We start from the raw sequence: 20,609 nt of genomic DNA, 5'->3' as shown, positions 1-20,609 counted from the left end.
CTTTTTCTTAATTTTTAATGAAAATGACAAAAAAGAATCCTGCATCCAGTCCTTGATTCGGATCTGCACTAATATTAATGGTTCTTCCTTTGACCATGCTGCATCTTTTCATCAGGTTTTATGAAGTTTGGCCTGGTAGTTTGTCCAGTCTGTTAATGAAAGAGACAATTTTTTATTCTTGGATCTACTTTTTTAACCGGCTGCGCACCAACATGAATGATTTCTCCTCTGACTACGCTACATCTCTTTATCAAGTTTCATGAAATTAGGGCAGGTGAGTTTCATTTCATCTGTGTGACATTTTTGAGATGTGTTTTTTTTCCCCTTAAATTCCAGGATCTATCCCTCGATCCACATCCGCACCAATATTAGTGGTCTTTCCTTTGACCACGTTCCATCTCCTCATCAAGTTTCATGAAATTTGGCCAGGTAGTTTTACTGCTATCTCTGTGACAGACCCAAAAAAAACCAGGCCCTTTTTCCCAATTTTTAATCAAAGCGAAGAAGAATGTTCCTTGATTCCCTCCTTGATCGAGATCCACGCTGATATTATAAGTTCTTCCTTTGACCGCGCTCCATCTCTTATCAAGTTTCATGAAAGTCAGCTTGGTAGTTTACTCATAATCCTGCTGACAGACAGACAAACAGACCAAATGGCAGTGAAAAGATTCTGTCTAGACGGAGAGAATATACGGATAAAGTCCACAGGAGCAAGAGGAAAGAAGTTAAGAGAAAGTAAGCAGAGGAAAGAAGTGATGAGAGGAACAAATGGTGCTGCAATTAAATGCAGAGGATTTCTGCCGAGGGTGGAGGAGAGGAGGGAAGCCAGGAATGGCCATTTTTCAAAACAGCATGTACCTGCTTTTTAGTATGTTAATTGAAAACAAATGTATAACGACCACAAGCTGACCTTCTCCTGAATGCCTTTATATAGTTTATGTGCCAAGAAACATGAACAAGTGCGAATGGGACGGAAAACTGAAGCGGGAGAGCGGGGTAAATGCTGATGTAGCTGGAAATCAAAGCCAAGACGTAGCGAGCTGGAGATGCTGGCTGCTGTAGCGAACATTCAACAAGGAGGAAATGAAGAAAGAAGGAGACAAAGAGGGAACAAAAGAAAGAAAGCAAACGATTTAAAAAAAAAAGGAGTGAAAGACTGAAATGACGAAGAAATCGCAAGACAAGCAGAAAGACTAAACAAAGGAGGCTGGACGACAAAGTGAAGGATAGCGAAAGGGCATTACTATGCATCACGGCGAACGGTTTCACGGTAAAATGTATTAATGTGGGAATTCTCTATAGACTCTAACATATCTAACCAATGCAGACCTCAAACTTTGGTCCAGCAGGCCGCTGTGCTTTATTCTTACAGCAGCTCTGGGTCGCTCGTCTCGTCTTCTTATTCACCTCATGTACCTTCCTTCTCTCCATTTCCAGCCCTCGTTTGTCAGACCCTCTGTCAATTAATGCGACGCATTGTTTCTTTCTGCCTTTCTTACTCGCGCTGCCTCTCTGTCACTCTTTCTCAGGCTGATGAAGATGGAGAGCGGCCATTTAAGACTAATTAGCTAGCCTAAACAGACAAATAACCAGGTGCAGCGCACACATTTTCTCTCAAGCACTGATATATTAATGCATGTGCACGCACACTAAAGAGGCGAGAAAACGGGTGGTGTTCTCGCTCTCCAGCACACATGGATGCACACATATAGCCAAAAGCAATAAAGCCCAAAATAACACACACACACTAATTCTGTCTTTGTCTGCAAAATTGTCAAAATAGAAGCAATAAACACAAGAGAAGGCTCATTTTCGGTTGTAAGATAGTCACAATCTTGTTGCAGCACTTTTAAAAATGCCACACTCAACAGCAGCAGCCTCATCGCCTCATCTCACTGCTGTATTTACAGCCAAATGTAATGAAAGGCATCTCTCTTAAGCACTGCCTCTCATTCTCTCCACACAAACAAACAGCAAAACTGCAAATGCAGGCCATTTATGCAGTCACTGCAATTTTTTTCATAACCAGCACAAATTACAGTATTAAACATGAGGTATTAGACAACAGCAGGTTCTGGTTTCATTCCCCACTTACACTGAACACTGTGATTCAGATTTGTCTGAAGTCCCTCCACTAAAACAACACGTGATGCTTTGAGTGGGGTCAACCTTCACCGCGATGGATATTACACAACTTATTTAATAATGCTGCCATTAAAGCGATCAATATTACATGTCGAAGAGATCGATACCGGTTGGACTTAAAATGACTCGAATGTGGGACAGATTTTTTTATTAACTGCACTGTGGCGTGAGTGCTGATCACATTTGAATCTATCAATAGCAAGCGGCAACTTTAAAGCTAAGTGCTTTAAAAAAAAAACTGCAGTTCCTCAAATGGCCACTGGCTCCACTAGTGAGTCAATCCTCATAGACCCCAATGTCACCAGGCTGACCTTTAAAACCCATAAACCAGTATATCTATGTGCTTTTGGACTCTTGTCTTGCATACTGTCCAGAGGTAACCATCAACCAGTCACTGACACCAACATGCCTATGATGAATTATTTATGTTTTTATAACGACCTCAGAGATTTAGCTTCTATATGACTGTCTGTGGGGAAACGTCTATTACCATCTCGCAGTGGAGGAGGTTTAATTGTTGTTTTCTGTGGGTTAAACGCTGCTTCAGAAGCTTTTCTTTTCCAGCCAAGACTGGAAAACAACTGGCAAGAAAAATACCGCAGTGAAGACGTGGCACAAAATCTCATGGCTTAAATCCAATATTTTGTAAGCAGTCCAACAAAACTCCTGTCAATCAAAATCCACTGCAAATATTGAGTAGCGTGTATTTGCCAATCATGACACGTCGCTCTCACTTGAAACATAATACACAGTAGTGACTGCACCTTATTGTATAGCTCAGCATGAGCCGACATCCTATATCAGCAGTAAAGTGTGCAAACACGACACTCACTATACAGCGGGCTGCATTAGAGGTGGGTGGTACAGCATTGAGGTACATTAGTTTGAGTTTATGGATTTTAATGTCAAAATCATGGCCAAATCATTTTATTGGCCTGGCCAGTTAGCTGGGAAAGCTTTCACTTTAGTGGTTTAGTGGAAAAATGTCAAAGAACCAGTGAGCAGAGGCAGCAGTTTTGTAGGATTTTTATAGATTAAAGCAGCCAAAAAAAAAAAGCAGCAACCGTTTCCAAAAACTCAAACGCAACCTAATAACTGCTGCGCGCCATTTTGCAGTTCAGTGAGGAAGATTCATGATATTCACCAGAGCTCGCAAGTTCACCTTGAGCTGCCACATTTCATTTTTATCTCAGGATCATTTAGTTTTGTGCCACAAATACAGTAAAAAATAAAAAATAAAAACAGCTATTTAATGGCATAACTAATATTGTTTTAAGAGGAAATAATTAATATAATAATTTGGCTGTGATGCTTGTTACAGTAGTTGGTAGGTCAGGGTTGAAGAAAATGTACATTCTACACAATATGCAAATATAATCCCAACTTTTTAGATTAATTATTCATCTCTTTACAACATTAAAAGAATTATGTCTCCGCAGCTACGTAACAGACGTCCCATTTGGCAGCTGTTGTTGAGCTTTCAGTTTGTCCAGTTGTCACTAAAATGCAGAAATCTAACTTTTTATTCTCATCACTTGAAGGACTTTTAGTTTATATTAGCTCACAAATTTAAGTTCAAAGCCCGTTCTCGTCCTTGGAAACAGCAGGTGACGAAGAGCTGGAGGTGAGGGGTCAAGAGCGAATTATGAAACTCAACTTTCAACTTGTACATTAATGAATTACACAATAAAAGATCTGAAGCATAAAATTAAACCAGACTCCGTTCAACAACGCAATTACCTGAGCACTAATGAGAGCAGTCGGTGAGAGTTTCTGTATTCATCAGTAGCCACATGTCTGTGCAGCTACAGTAGTTAGAGGGAAAGTCGAACATTCCTGAGGGACCTTTTGCCTATATTGGAGCCGGCAGTCAGAGCTTACTGTACCACCAACAACCTCTAGAAATCAGATGGTTAGTCCTACAGGAGGGACTTGTTCAGGTCAAGTATAAGTCTAGGAATTGCAATCGGAGATTTGACTTGATAGAGCTTGATAGGGAAATGCAAAACCTGTGGCTGAGCAATGACTGAAAAAACATACATTTTCGGGGAAATAAACGCTTGTCAGATGTTTACACCATTTATTTATTTTTGCAATTCCACGGTCTGTGATGATTTGGGGTGCCATGTGATCTGCTGGTGTTGGTGTTTTATCAAGTTCAGTCAACTGCTAGAAGCTTTTAGTGCACATCGTGCTCCCATCTGTTGAAAACCTTCATGAAGACGCTGATCTCTTTTTCCATCTGGAGTTAGCACCTACCCCCAGAGCCAAAAAACTACAAAAAGGTTTGCTGACTATGGTATTATTGTGCTTGATTGGCCAACTCACCTCACCTGAACACTATAGAACCCCATATGGGAAATTATTAACAGGAAGATGAGAAACACTTTACCCAAAAATACAGATGAGCTGAAGGCTGCTATCAAAGCAACCTGGGCTTCAACAAAACCTCATCAGGCTGATCCCCTCCATACCACGGCGCATTGATGCAGTAATTTGTGGTAAAGGAGCCCCAATCAATTATTGAGTGTATAAATGAACACAGGTTTCAGAAGTTGGACATTTTCATATTGTAAATCCTTTTTTATTCTTATATTCTAATAATCTGAGATGCAGGATTTCATGAGGTATAAGCCATAAAACAAAAAAGGCTGGACATATTTTACTTTTTTATGATTGAACAACATGTAACAGTTTACCTTTTTGATTTAAATAAAAAAATAAACCTTGCACTGGATGCACTCGCACATACAAACTGGTTAAGGAACTCTCCACCTCCTGACATTTGTCTCTCACATGTTCACACTCTGTCGGCCCACATTGAAGGTAAAACACTTTGTCCCTCGTGTTGTTTCATCCAAACAGCCACACAATCCCTCACTGTCTCTTCAGCACACAGAGCCCAGCGTGAGCCTGGGGGTATAATTACATCACTTTAGGATCTAAAAGACTCCTGTCCACCAATCTACCAAATGTGCAATGTCCCTTGACGGCGACATGCGCACACACTGGCCCGGCTGCACGCTGCCACCGAGAAACACACATCCAACGCACAAAAGGAAAGATCATTTACGGCTAAATTATAGACAAATTGAACCTTGAGAGAGGAGAAGTTCAAAGGCAGAGCTGGAGCTGAATACCGAGGCGTTCTTCTCGCAAACACTCACGCCTTTCACACAGAAAGCATCTCCTCCTCATAGCGCACACACAGGTTGAGCCTCCCAGACAAAATATAGCTTACATGTATCTCACATTTTGTCTGCATACACCGTCAGACGCAGCAGACAGGATTGCCTCCATTGTGCGGGAATTCAAGACGGATGAATAGGTATTCATATAATGTCTCTGCACAGTGTTTTTTCCCTGTGTGCAGCAGTGTGTCTGAGTCTTTGCTGATGCCTTAGGACATCAAAATTTTTGAATACGGGGGCGTATTTTTGTATGCATCTATGAATGAGAGTGTATGTGTGTGTGTGTGTGTGTGTGTGTGTGTGTGTGTGGGTGCATTCATTCTGATTACAGACTGTGGTATTCCGCCTCCTCACTGACACTTGTGTACGCACCTATTACCACTGCTGAGAGAAAGGGAGAAGCAGGAGAGGCAAAGTTAGAAGATGCCGTCTCAGTCAAAAACATACCACCTTGTCAAGATGCCAGAGCTGCAGAGAGGCGATAGATATGACAGCAATCAAAGCAATATGGAGAAAAGAGTAGGCAAACATATAAAGAGTGGGGGGAGGAAGAGGAGTAAACATGGGAGGACATATAGAAAGAGAAAGAACAGAGCTCAAAATGGTTCCTGGGTAAACTCTGCGGTGATAAAATCTGACTTTCTCGTTACAGAGACAGACTGTGCCTAGCTTATCACAGATTTATCAGCATTGGTCAAGACTGTAGCAGAAACTTACAGTGCAGAAATGCCAAAAGCATAAAGTACAGGTCCTTGCAGTTCAACGGTGCATTCATAAAGCATCACACCCCTTCACTTTTCATATTTTGTATTGTTCCAGTCATAAAGTCCTTTACGTTCACTTTGTACCTCATCAATCGAACTCGATACACCAGAACGACAAAAGCAGAAAAGAATTTCGGGTGTTTTTGCAGAAACTCCTGAAAGGAAAAGAAAAGGGAGAAAGGCGATCACACTGAGATAAGTATTCAGAGCCTTTATTCAGTGCTTGGCTGAAGGACCTCTGGCAGCGATTACAGCCTTGAGCGTTCTTGGGTATGACACAATGAGCTTTGTACGCCTAAATTTGGGGATTTTCTTCTTTTCTTCTCTGCAGATCCTGTCAACCTTCATCGTGTTGGATAGGGATCATTAGTGGACAGCCATATTTAGGTCTCTCTACAGAAAGTGTTCAAGGCAGGTCCTGGCGGGGTCACACAAGAACATTCACAGTTGACCCAAAGCTCCTCCAGAGCTGTCTCGGCTGTGTGCTGAGCGTCATCGAGTTGTTGGAACCTAAATGTCCTGAGCACTCTAGGATATCGCTGTAGCTTGCTATGTTCCGCTTTCCCTCAGTCCTGACCAGTCTCCCTGCTACTGCTGCTCATAGCATGATGCTACCACCGCCATGATTCACTGTTGGGGAGGTATTGGACAGGTGCCTGGTTTCCTTCAAATGTGACACTTAGAACTGAGGCCAAACAGTCCAATCCTGGTTTCATTAGACTAGAGAATCTTGTTTCTTACAGTCTATGAGTACTTCAGGTGATTTCATGCATCTTTCACTGAAAGGTTTCCATATGCAGTGGTGGTTGACCTTCTGGAAGTTAGTTGTATCTCCACACAGATGTTCTGGAGCTAAGCCTGAGTGTCCCCCATGTTTCTGGTCACCTCCAACTTTTTTTTACAATTGTCTTTCGAGCACTTCTATTACTACATAGAGACAGTGGAAAGAGACACAAAAAGCACAGATTGACTGCTTGAAGGCCTTTGCAGCCATGTGGTATTTGCCCCGACCGCTTTACTGTTGGGTCGCCCCCTTTATCACCTCTCTTGCCAAGGCTGATTTCTCCGCTGATTGTTCGGTTTGGCTGAGCAGCCAGTTCTTAAAAGAGTCCTGGTTGCTCCAAACTTTTTCAATTTAGGAATTATGGAGGCCACTGTGCTCTTGGAACTGTCAATGCGGCAGATTGTTTCTGTAGCCTCGACACAATCCCGTCTCTAAGCTCTGCAGTCAGTTCCTCCGACCTCATGGCTCGCTCTTTGTTCTGACGTGCACCGTCAGCCGCGAGACCTTATATCGACAGGTGTGTGCCCAATTAAATTCATCAGCACATGTGGACTCCGATGGGTCTGACTACCGTATCAAAATTTGATAAACCTGCTGAATAAATTTGCAAACATTTCTAAAATCCTGTTTTTGCTCGGTTGTTACGGGAGTGTAGACTGCCGAATGAAAAAAATCAATTTAAACAATAAAATGTGAAAAAAGGTGTCATCTGTATCTGGTATCTGTGGAAAAGCTGCTCTGATTGAATTGCTTTAAGGCCCCATGAGTTGCAGGGGCTTCACAATGTGTGTCTCTCATCGCATGGTGTCTCATTATCATCACAGGAGGAGAACGTGTTGCCGAGTCCCAGGCCTATACTATCTGTTACACTCCACAGACCTAAACCGTCTCTCGGTGTTAATTCAAAGGTAGGTAATTTTCTAGGATGTAATTTGCGGCTCAGTTGAAACTGCCTTTTTGAATTATTTTGTCCATTGCATTTATAGCAGTAAGTATATGCTAAATATTAGAAACGCTTCTCTCGCACAGTTTAATCAACACTTCTCTAGAGCAGTTTGAAGAAAAACTGTAAACACTAAGCTTCATGGATCTCTCACAGGACTGCTGTAGTAGACTACATTACTTCTAACAAGGTTTCACCTAACTGCGTGGAGAACTCGGGACTGGAATAATTGTGTATTCTGGAAAAGAATTCAAAAAATTGACCTCATCCTTTTCCATTATTGAAAACTCCAGCATCAATAATTACACAAATGTGTAATTTCCAAAGCATAACTCTGAACAAAGTGTGTCTCCTACTTTTAAGTTCACTTTCTCTGTGCGTGCACCGAATGCCTAAGCGTGCACACCACATCTGTGCTGCATATTGCACCATGATTAGCTTCCAGACTAGTTTCGGTGTCATAAAATCGTGCTCACGCATGCGAGTTAAATTCAGATTTGGAGTCAGCGTGGAGGAAACCTTTCTTGTTTGGTAAGATGAATGTAAAAAAACAACCTTCTACTGTCAAATTCTGCACATAAATCATTCTGAACAGTGAAGGTCAGACATTAAAATGATGTAACCGAGCACAACACAGTTCTTAGTGTATTTAGAGTTGTTTTTCATTTTCTGAAGTGTTGCTAAAGATTTTTCTCTGCTACGTACAAGATGCTCTGGCAACTTTTTTGGTTTTCTTAGTGCATTGCGTGAAAACACCTCGATGGCACATAAACATTTAAACATTTAGAAGTTATTTGGCTTCATTCATCATGAACCTAAAGACAAAATGATGGCAACCCTACATCATGAGAGCTTTTAAAATCCTATATAATTAATTACACGACTGCCTTTAAAAAAAATCCAGTATCTGTCAGGCACCATTGGGGACATTGTGTCATCATAATGGAATATGCTCCCTTTGCTTTTGATGGACCTGCTAATCAAAGCCAAACACATCACATATTCAACTTAATGGCTTTCCTGTGTAGCCGCCTTTGCAAATGTGATTTAATTACTTCAAAGTCTTTTTTTTTCATGCTTTCATTTTTCTTTTTTTGCTGCCACCTGTACTAATACATGAATGGAAGAAGCAGGGAGGCAGGCGGAGGTCGAGAGTGACGAGACGACGTGATGAGCGAGGGCAGATGGAGCGAGCGAGGACGGAGAAGGACGAGTTCATAAAGGGACAGAGAAGAGATGAGGCGCGAGTCGGAGTGGCTGAGGCAAAGGTGAGGTTAAGGACACGAAGAGGGGAGAGATGAATGAACGGACAGATGTCAGGAGGTGAATGCGAATTAGAGGTGAGGACAGCGGAGACGAGATGGATGAGCGGGACGAGGGGAATGAGACCGGAGGAGAGAAGGAGTGATGGGGGCCGAGGAGTCGACGTGCGGAGGGAGAAGCCGACGAGGCTGGAGGGAAAAGAGGGCGAGAAAGAGCAGGAGGCAATGGCGCGAGGAGGAAGGAGAGAAAGGGAGGGATGAAGAAATGGACGGAGGTGGAGAGATGGATGCACCGAGTTGCCAGAGGACAGACAGATGAAGGGAAATGCTTGAGGGAGGAATGGGGGATGAGATTGATGGGTGTGAAGGAAGAGGGGACAGATTAAGAAGAGAGAACTCTGAGACCGAAATTTGTGTGTCTCTTTGACCCTCGCTGCAGATATTAGTGACACTCTGGCGTCTATTTGCAGAGTAAACGAGGCTTAGAGGCCATTCACGACTGGTATTAACATGTGATCTGTATCTAGATCTGTTCTCTGGATGGAGACATTTGATCGCCGGCCTTTTTAGCAACTCCCCGGGTCGGTGTAAGTGAGGAGTGTAGCTTTTTTGCTCGACAAGACGGAAGAGAAAGACTTCGAGCTTTCAAGTTGTTTGGATGGATTTTTGTGACCACACTGTGCAGAATCAGATCAGGGAGTGAGCCAGGCAACCGCCAGATGTGGTCTGATCGATCTGATAGCGGGGCATAGGATAGCTGTGGGACTGTACTTTTGCAGGCATTTGGTCAAAAACCAAAATACAACATCTGATTCCTCATGAGACCAATTTTGAGTTATTTTACACTGAACCCAAAACGTCAACCTGCTGGTGCCAACAGAGAAACGCTACAAAGAGAGGGGACACCCAAAGTCAGTCGTATTTGGGAAGCTGAATATCTGTTTCTTGTACCCAGAGACAAAGCCCTCCTCTACAGTGTCACTGCCGGGGCTGAAGCCTAAGAGAAGCAAGAGGTGAAGAAAAACAAAGGCAGAAAAACAAATCGACATACACAAACAAAGCAGAGCTGGGAGAATAATGAAACGGAGGAGTTAGGAATGAATAACAAGTTCAAGTTTGAGAATCCACGGGAGCTACTTACAAAAAAAGTTTTAAAAATCTGATTGCATGTGCCACACGCAGAGACAGAATTAAGGTAAAAAGATTATCAAGCCAAAGGCTCAACTGCAGCCAGGTTGGAAAAAGAGAAAGTTGGCAAATTGAAGAGGGAATAAGGAAGAATGATTGATGAAAAAAGGAATTAAAAAGGAGAGATGTAAGTGATGGAGACTGTGTGGAGGAGAGATGGAGGGAATGAACAGCAAGTTTGGAAGGGGAGTTTTACAACTGTGTATAAAAAATACCTCCCTGACAAGTCCATTAGCAACACAGTCGGTTTCAAACGCACAAAAAAAAACAAGAACGAATGTGCTCACACACCTCAGAGATTGGGAGTGCAGTCGAGCGAAACGGAAAGCTCAAAGACTAATGGACATAATGTTCAAATAAAACCACAATGCAGTTTTCACTCTTGTCATTTGCACTCAAATGTAATACTCCCCTTGTAAAGAACACATTTCCCCTACAATTTAGATGGATGAACGTCGGGTTTCTTTGCCGGAGACCTGCTCTCTCGCAGGCCGTCATTTGCAGCCGCTTAGAGCTCAACCCCGGCCTGAAATAAAAGCTCGTGACGGGTGAAGCTTTCGACGTCCTGTTTCCACGCAGGATGCAGATTTAGGCAATTACTGCACTCCTCTGACGATTCGAATGACCCCAATTCCCCAAAATGTCAAATTTTCCTCTGTGACGTGAGGTTTTTTTTTTTTCCTCTGCAGGATGAAGTGGATGTGACAAACTGGTGCCCGGCTGGATTGGAGGAGATCTGTAATACATGAGAATGACTTTCTGTCAATTCACGGGGAGCAGGGGGGTAAGTGGGAGCGGCGGTGGCACAAAGACAGAATAAAGAAACACTGACGCGCAACTTGGAGCGAAGATCTTTCCTGTATAATTGTGTTCTCGCGAATAATGCGGCCCAAAGTCTCTGGTGGGTTGCAAGCAGATGAAAATATTACTATGATATTACCAGAGTTCTTTGGTGTCCCTTATTCTCACTTTTAAGCAATTTTTTTTTTTTCATTTTTTCTTTAATGTATCCGACGTGACAACGCATTCAATAACAGTAATAGAAAAGAAAGGCAATCCTGGGAAGTTTACATTATAGCAATATCTGCTCTGTGCGCATGAAATATATGATTTATGATGGATAAATATCTTCTTTCTAAGTTATTGCCTCCTAAAAACCAACACCACATAACTCCGCTCGTTTTAATCTTTCACACGGCGAGATGAATGTAAAGAAGTGGGGGAAACAACGGAGACAATTCCTACAAGCAAATCATTATGAGAATAAGCAAGAAACCAAAACCTGACACAAATGGAAAGTAGAATTAATGCCCTGCAGATGCACGTCTCTGCCAAGCCAGTGAAGTCGCCTCCGTTTCTGTCCAGACTTGACCTTTTGGATATAAAATGTCATCACCTCCTAATTTTTTTCCTCTTAGACAGAAATTTTTTTTATCATAATGAGCATGTGAATTGATCAGTCGAGGCCAAAAATGTACCTTGTGAGGCCACAGTGATCTTTGACCTCCAAATTCTAATCAGTTCATCCTTCTGAGTTACTGTTAAATTTAAATAAATTCCTTGTCGGTGTCAAAGAGTGTCAAGCTCCAGAAGATAGCCCAGGCTGACATTTTGGTCAAATGTGCAGTCAAGCAGGCAGACAAATGGACAACCTGAAAACATAATGCCCATCCATTTTCCTCCTCTTATCCAGAGTCAGGTTGCAGTGAAAGCAGCTAAGTAGGTCATTCAAGACGTCCCTTTACTCGGCAACATTCTTCAGCTCCTCCTGGGGGATCCCGAGGCATTCCCAGGCCAGATGAGATATATAATCCCCCCAGTGAGTTCTGGCTCTCCCCTGAGGTCTCCTCCCGGTTGGACGCTACCCAGAAAAACCTCCAAAAGGAAGGAACCCTAGAGGCATCTTAATCGGATGACCAAACCACCTTAGCTGGCTTCTTTAGACACAAAGGAGCAACGATTCTACTCGGAGCTCCCTCCGGGCGTTGAGGCTCCTCACAGTTTCTCTAAAGCTGAGCCCAGCCTCCCTTTGGCTTTGGAGGAAACTCATTTTGGCCACTTGCATGCACAAGCTCGTTCTTTCTTTCCAGAGCTCCTGGTTTGGAACATGGCTTGACTGGTAAATCAAGAACTTTGCCTTTTGCATGAGCTCCCTGTTCACCGCCAGTCCAGCACGACAACTGTTTTACCACCAATCCATCTGTCCGGCTCATTCACCAACCCAGAGGAAACAATGCGCCATGTTCCAGCAGAGAACCATGGCCTTTTTGCAGATGCCGTGGTGGTTCTGGCTTCACCAGACTGTGACCTTCAGCACACACTGGGGAGGTTTGCAGCGAAGCAGCCGGGATGAGACTCAGCACCTCGGAGTCCGAGGTCACGGTTCTCTGCTGGAAACGGTGGCTTTAATTAAAGAGCACTTTCAGTTTTATTGTCTTTATCTTTTTGCACAGTAGGCAACGGTGGCCATTTCCTCTAAAATTATTACACTTGTGCCAGTCTTAGAAGGAGCTTCTGGCAGCGAGTACTTTTATTATGAATGTTTATGTGCAGACCCGTGTTTCACGTTCGCAGAAGGAGCGACGCAGATTCCTGTTAAGAATCTCACTCGATTACAGTTATTGGCAAAACAATAGGAAACTAATAATGCATAGCAAAGGAGGGGAGAAGAAAAAATTGTTTTGAAACCGTTAAGTGAGGAATAAAATGGATTCAAGACTTCTGTTAGGCCTCAGTTACACTCAGAGTCTTGTTAACGCATCAGCACCACTTGTTTTCCTTTTTAATGCTTTTCAACATTTACTGATGGTTAATTTAATTCGGCTTTTAAACAAAAATTGACAAAAAAAAAATCCTTCACATCGAAGTGAAAACAGATTTCTACAAAGTAATGTCAAATAATAATAATTTAAAATGTAAATGAAGTGACTGAGTCAAAAAATTAAATGTAAAAAAGTAATAACAGTGAAAAAAAAAAACATGCGAGGGGGTAAACACTTTTTATCTGCACTGTAAATCAGAAAAACATCCAAGTTGCACAACGGTTTTTACAGCTCTTAATGCACCAGATCCTTACTACAATAAGCTATACCCCTGTTTCCAAATACTACACTAGATTTTATATTTGCACATTTGCTACCATGCTTTCCAAAAAATATGTATCTAAAAACTGTGGCCCAACAAAAACAAACAAATCTTCACCGAGCTGCACTGACGATGTGACTGCTGACTGTCACATTTGTCCCATTAGCCACATCTTCAGGACAAGCACAAATATTTAACTGACATGATTTCCTTAAAAGCCGACGGTTTTATTCAAAATGACAAATTTGAGAGAAACACTTTTTTTTTTTTCTGTCGTTGATGCGGGCGGTTGTTTGACTTTATGACGGCCAGGATGAATGTCTAACGATGAGATTTTTTGTTTTTTTTTCCTCCTCATCCAGAGTTGATTTAACTTCACCGTGCTGCAATGCAAATATCTCAAGTTGATCAAAGAGCTTTATTGAGTAAAGAGAAAAAGCAAAAAAAAAAAAAAAGGAAGAAAGACCGAAGAGATGAAAGAAGCCAAACAATAGCGCAGAGGATGATCGAGATAGCGAAGAGAATACAGATGAAGTTGTCAGTCATGCTGCGTTGCCATGGGAACGGGCCGATTTTAGTTTCCACGCGAAACTCCCTCATAACTTGCTGCATTAATCGCTCTGCTTTGTTAGTCTGTCAGCTCAATTCGCTAATTGAGCAAATTATGCAGAAGCTACAATATGAATTAGCGTTGGGTTTTTTGTGTGTGTGTGTGTGTGCAGCAGAGATTGAGGGCCGGGCGTGAGCGGACGGCCGCTACACCTGTACCAGTGTGCTTTTGTGTGCGCTCGTGTCTTGTGTATCAGTCGGAGACCCATCTGTGTTGTTTCAGCCGAGCAAATCTCACAGGTCATCAGTAGAGCGGAATGCTATTTATATCTTTCATTATCCTCCGTCTCCCTCTCATCTCTCTCCTTCGTTCCTGTCGTCTCTCTCTCTCTGACCTCATCTCTCGGCTTCTCTCTTCACTGATTCCACCTGTTCTGGCTTCTCCTCGTGCTTGTCAGCTTTCCATCCATCCGTCCCTGTTATTCTCCCTTCTCTTTCTTGTCCCTCACATATTTAACATCGCCTATTTTCTTGACTCCGTCCACACCCCTCCATACCTCCATGCCTCTCTACTTCAGCCAATTTTCCGAGCGGGAACCTTCTAACCTTGAAGCCGCACATCTGTCCGCGGACAACCGCCACAATTATGCAGCTGCCCACCAGCCTACCTCCATCTGCGTATGCAAACATCTGCTACTTACTCGGTGATTTCTTCGGTGACCGTGTGTTCAACCTGGAGTCGGGAGTTGACTTCGATGAAGTAGTGTTTGCCGTGTTTGTCCACCAAAAACTCCACCGTCCCTGCGTTCTCGTATCCAACCTGCAGACAAGAAAGCAGTTTTATAGCCCTGAATTATACCAGTAATAGTGTTAGCATTCGTTGTGCAAACAATCAAGAAAGAGCACTCACTCATCTTAATGAGCCACGAAAGTAAAAAATAAAATAAAATAAATCCTGTTCTCACTCTAAGAGCAAACATGACCGCATTAAAAGGGGAAATAATCTGGCTTGTGGTTTATTTCTAAGGAGCGTGGAGGACCGTTTTCATCATTTTCCTGTAATGCAGAATTAGACCATTAATCAAAGAAGGATTTATTGAAATCTCATCATCATAAAAGACGATTTTCTCCACTACCTTTCAGGTACAACACTGCAATTAGAATCCCAATCAGGCGCAATAAATATGCAGGAATCCGTCTCGGTGTTGTTGTGCTAGACGAGGAAGCACAGTGCAGACGTGGCCGAAGGAACGCTGTGTTTATATAATGGCATATAATTAGCGCACAATAAAGGCCATAGGGCTGTAATGTATGTGCTGCTCTGCATATAATAGATATTCAACCCCAGAAGTGAGACCATTAAAGAGCAGCTAATTTGTTGATCGGAGTTTGCAGGTTTACCTTTTTGGAAAATAAACATTGGGTGAGAAGAAAGTGTTTGTTTTAGGTGGATTTGCAAAGTGTACAATATTCCCCAAGATTCATTTACATCTTATTTAGATACTTCAGCAGCATTTTTAACCCCTCAACAAGTTCAGTCAATTTATTAACATCGTTGAACATCTTAAATGAAAAACCAATGATTGACTCCTTCTGTCCTCACAACCACAATTTTGATAATAAAATACACAAATGGTGCAAAAAACAATCTAAGATGCTTCCTCCAGACTAAACGTGTGCTCATGCATATATTACATAGATGAAAAGTCACTACAAATAATTTGGTGTTTTGTACATTTAACTTGTTTTTTTCCCCATTAGGAAAACTTATGTAAGCTAGCTCTTCTTCTAGCTAGTTGAGCCTCTAAAAACAGGTGTTTGGTCTCAACAAAAATCAGTCTTTTCACATGATGACAACTTCTAATTAAAATGTGTTCATCAAATATGGAGTTAGGACAACTCGGCTTTCCTCAACAGTCATTAACCAAGTCCTCAATAACTGGAAAGATAAACACACATTTTTAGGTATATTTCTAATGAACAATAAGTAGTTCCAACAAGGTTTTCCATGTTTTTTTAAAGAGATTTTTTTAAAGTTTTGAGCCAAATTAGGATCGTTATGAATACAAGATTTTCTTTTGTTGTTTTTTTCATTGAAACCTGTATTTTTTTTTTTTAAGTTGCCTCAAATTGATTTTTTCCAGCAGTTTTCAGCTTTTTTTCATGATTTTGCTCATGCACTAGATATTTTAAAAAGTAATTATTTCAACAACTAAACTGTCCGGCAATTTTTTCTTCCAATTTTCCAAAGTTGTTTTGCTTTGACGAAATGTCACCTTGACTTTGAATCATAATAGTCCAAACTCCATCCCCATTAATTCTCCATTCTAACCGGCACTTTAAGGCGGTAGACTTGAAATCTTGAACCCATGGAGAAGAAAATTTTGGTTATCGAGCCAATTTCATAAATTAGTACAATTTGAATTCAGTTTTCAATCAAATACACACGAGTTCGGTTAAAAGTAAAGACAAAATCAAGTTGATGCAACAACCAACAGTATTATGTCAAGACAACACATCTAACACTCATGCTTGATACGTAGGAGGTTTACCTTTTTTTTGTGCAGCTATGCAGTTTGATAAGTTGTGAGACTACGTGCCTCGGATTGCTCCCTCAGATTGTTTAAAGTTTAAATTTTATTATTTCTGACTCCTCACTGCTCCACCTCCTGGTGCTGAAACGCTGCCGGGAGGTGAGCTGCTCTGCCGGCCGTAACATTGATGCTCCAGCAGCAGAATCGCTGTTCCCAGCTGTGCTTTAGATGCAATAAATGCACTCCATAATGTTGGCTTTTTACCCGCATCTCAGTGCTTCTCACAGGTTGGGAATATACTCTGGCGGTGCAAGCAGAGACAGTGCAGCTCAGGGGCAGAGAGTCTCCCTCAAAAAAAGGGACTTCATGGTTAAATAAAATATAGAGTGTTGGCAGAAATAACAACGCAAACTTTAGCAAACAAACAAACAGAATGTCAATAAATCCCAAGAATAAAATAGATCAGAGCAGACAGGCTGAGCTCGGTCACGGTCCGCAAGACTGTTCACCGCCGATGTCTTACATTTGTATTCCGGCTACGATATCCACCGCTAATAAATCATGACTAAGATGTCTATAATTTTGTTTAGGAAACTTGGTTGAGGACAAGAAAAGATCAAGGTTGAATAATGAAAATGTCAATGCAAGAGACTGGAATGCAATGTACTGAACAGTGTGGATGCAGGAGCTGAGCAGCGTACAGAACGGCTGCAGATGTAACGCACTCGGGCCACCGAACCGGCGGAGTCAAGGACACAGTGCCGACTGGAATGAGATGATCTCAGCAGGATAACAATGTTCTTTATACAACATCGTGGACGCACATGGATTATTACTGTTGTTCTAGTCAGTGATTACATTCAGTCTAAAGACGACTTTATTTGAAACAGTGAAAAGTTTCTAAAGTTTCTGGGTGACCAAACAGGACTTTCATTTAGTCTAAAAGTTGTTTTTCTCTCCTTTAAACATAAATGTTCTTATTGTGATGAAAAAAACAGCATTTACTTGCTGGTTATACTGTGTTTTTGTGTTTTTACCAGAGAACAACAGAGCATGATCCGATCTAAGGCCACCGCTTTAAAACACAGTTTCAACCCAAAGTCCTTTCAGTTTTAATTACATACGATAAGATGACTAAACGTCTCCAGTATAAGTTGTAATTATGCCTTCCACAGCTTCGTCTTCATCACAGTTTTCCGTTGTGTCTCCAAAGTTCTGATCTGCACTCAAACATCCGACACAGAAGCGCCGCCTGAATTAAAACAGTTTCAATATGTAATCAGCTCATTTGCTTGGCGTGCTCTGCTGAGATCGCGACACCCGAACAGGCTGGTTTTCTGCTAGAAGTCGCGCACGGCTGCATTCGGGGTAAAAACATGACTGTGAGGGAAATCAGCATGTTAGCAGACCAACACCAGCACTTTACATACTCATCTTTCACAACTCCACTTCGGCTTGTCTCAGCTCCAGTTTAATTTTACCCAGTGGGAGCTGCACGCAGAGTGTAATTGCTATATAAATACTATATAAATAAACTTTATTATTATCATTACCATAATTTTAAGACTAGGCGGATTTACACAAATTACACAGATAATTTGAGCGAAGCAATCTGATTGGTGCTGCGACGATTTTCGCCAATTTAACCAATCAGGGCCGCACATTGGAAGACGCACAGATCAGATGCAGCCACGTCGCTGATTATTCCTATAATCAAAGCTTTGCTATATTGTAAAAAATGCACCCTGTTCTGTGTGGAGGAAACAAAACAACAGCCAAACATCAGAATGAAATTAGAGGGCTGCGAGCAATCAAATGTCCAAAAACACAAGCTGCAAAACAGCAAATCTAATTTTGCCAGAGGGCACAGATGCGAGAACTGCAACGTCGAAACGTCTTTAAAAAGACATGTTAAAAATGATTTGATAAACAGGCAGTTTTTGTGTTTTTGCTCTCTTCCTCTTTGCAGCGTTCAGCATTTTGTGGAAATCAGACTAGGTGAACAAATCGGCGCGGGGTGGGGGGGATGTGAACGATCTAAACCGGTTCGTGTCTTCAAACAGAAAAATGCATGTTTAGTCCTTAATTGTTAAACAAGCCTTGTGCCTTCAGGACTGCTTTGATTTGCATTTGGCGAGCATAAATGTTGAGACATTCAAACGGGCAGAGGAAAAGACGGGGATGGATTGCAGAGACAAAAATGGCCCTAAGCTAAAATTGCAGCAATTAGAATCTGGCAACTAAACGAGCACAAAACGACCTAAAAAAAAAAAAACACACACACTCGGCGTTGTGGAGATGCAGCAGTGGGAGTAAAAGACTCGTCATGCATAATACACAGGAATGTAAATAAATAGTTCACCTGAGTAAAAACAACACCTGCTTTTCTTATTAAGCTCATAACTGGTGGAATTAGGCCTGTTAGAAGGAAAACGCCTCTCAGGAGGATATTAAACACAGATCAGGAGCACAGTGCAAACACCCACACGCAACACAATATTACCGCTAAACTTGTAAAGCATTATCTGTGTAAAAATATTCAGACACAGTCATGGGAGCCGTCTCTGAAGAGAGGAATTAGTCCCGTTTATGGAATCAGCGGCTCCTCGCAGGTTCCACCGGAGAGACTCATTAAAAGAGATCAGATCCACAACTCAATACGCAACCTGACCACACAAACAGGCGAGTGACGCACACGCAAGGACACGGGAGGGCACGCGGAAATAGGAAAAACTACCGACACGCAACACCTACACACCGAGAGTTCTGTAGTTCTGTTCCCCCAGCTGACATGACATGCAGTCCGGCGGAAACCCAACAATTAAAATTGTGCGTGCATGCTACCTGCGCCGAGCTCCATTTACCCAACTGCAGGGATGATTAATAAAGACCCAGTGACCTACAGAGAAACCTCCCGAGATTCGCCCAACACAATCGCACGCAAGCACACCACACACTATGCAACCATCTGTATGCCTCAACACACACACACACACATGTAGTTAATCCAATATACGCTGCAGCAGAAAAACTGCAATGACCTTAAAAAATAAAACACACACTTAAAGGAAAGCAGAAAAAGAAATAGAAGAGTGAGAGTGTATTTTTCAAAACTCTTCTTTTATTGCCTCCTTTTTTTAAATATATATATTTTTTGTGCTTTTTGCCTTTATTTTAGAGCAGCAGAGATACACAGGAAAGGGGGAGAGACCTGCAGCAAAGGGTCGTGAGCAGGATTCGAACTCACAACCGCTGCATCGGTGACTATAGCCCCTGTTTATGGGTCGCCCGCTCAGCTAGTGAGCTATAGGGACGCCGTATGGGTTCCTTTATTAAAAAATTACAGGTTTAAACTACAGATTTCACCTTAACCAAACCAGAAAGTAAGTCTACATTTAGTACACTGATAAAGAAGCTTCTTCAGAGGTGGACGCGATGACATCTTTAACCTAAAAATACACGAGTGGCTTGTTTCCATGAATACAATATATTAGCAGATAATTGTCAATAGCTGAGCTGCATCACTAAGTCAGTGAATCTGAACGCTTCATTTTCCTCCAAGAGAAATTATATGTCGATGTATAACGCAGCACAATGTGCAACGTAAACAAATAAACTGTCGGGTTGAACTGGCGACTCCAGCATGACAAGAATAAATAGAACTCTAGAAGTTTCTATCAAAGTGAGAAAGTTCAGTCTGTATATAATCTACATGCAACAGCAGCATAACGGATATTCTACAGGCACAACGCAGCTCCTTGTCTCCTGATTGTGTAACTTTTGTCAGCAGTTTTATGCAAATTCAGCAGAATTCAGAGCCCACCTGGCGTCTTTAACTCACGTGTACGCTGAGTTTGTCAGACGACGTCTCTTGTGACAAAAAACTGGATTTAATCGGAGCACAGCAGCAGCTTGGAAGTGACTGCTGGTTAACATGTAGTCCTAATGAGCCACGTTTCAGTCACGTTCCCGCTTACGCCGCTGTCTGACAACAGACACCAGGAAATATGGAAATGAGGACAGCTTTAATGGGAATTCGGCTGAATTAGAATAGAGTTCATGTGAGCACAGGGAGCAGGAGAGAAGCAAACGAGCGACCGATGACCAGAGCTAAAAAATAAAATGTACTAAAATAAATCATGACGAAACAATTAGAAAGTGATAT

At 42.0% G+C, this 20,609-nt stretch overlaps 1 protein-coding gene across 1 annotated transcript in view; it reads right to left on the bottom strand.

Annotated features, from left to right (window-relative positions):
- The window catches only part of LOC103363230 (pyruvate carboxylase, mitochondrial-like), a 182,665-nt gene that overhangs the window by 87,082 nt on the left and 74,974 nt on the right, over window positions 1-20,609 (bottom strand). The window contains exon 10 of the mRNA XM_008289893.1: window positions 14,612-14,730. Within this exon, the coding sequence (XP_008288115.1) occupies window positions 14,612-14,730 (119 nt within the window). The remainder of the gene's footprint in view (window positions 1-14,611; window positions 14,731-20,609) is intronic.

This window comes from Stegastes partitus, unplaced genomic scaffold (genome assembly GCF_000690725.1).
Source record: "Stegastes partitus isolate 25-593 unplaced genomic scaffold, Stegastes_partitus-1.0.2 Scaffold643, whole genome shotgun sequence".
Classification (NCBI taxonomy): domain Eukaryota; kingdom Metazoa; phylum Chordata; class Actinopteri; family Pomacentridae; genus Stegastes; species Stegastes partitus.
The sequence above is the reverse complement of the archived record's forward strand: the minus strand, read 5'-3'. Positions and strand labels throughout refer to the sequence as shown.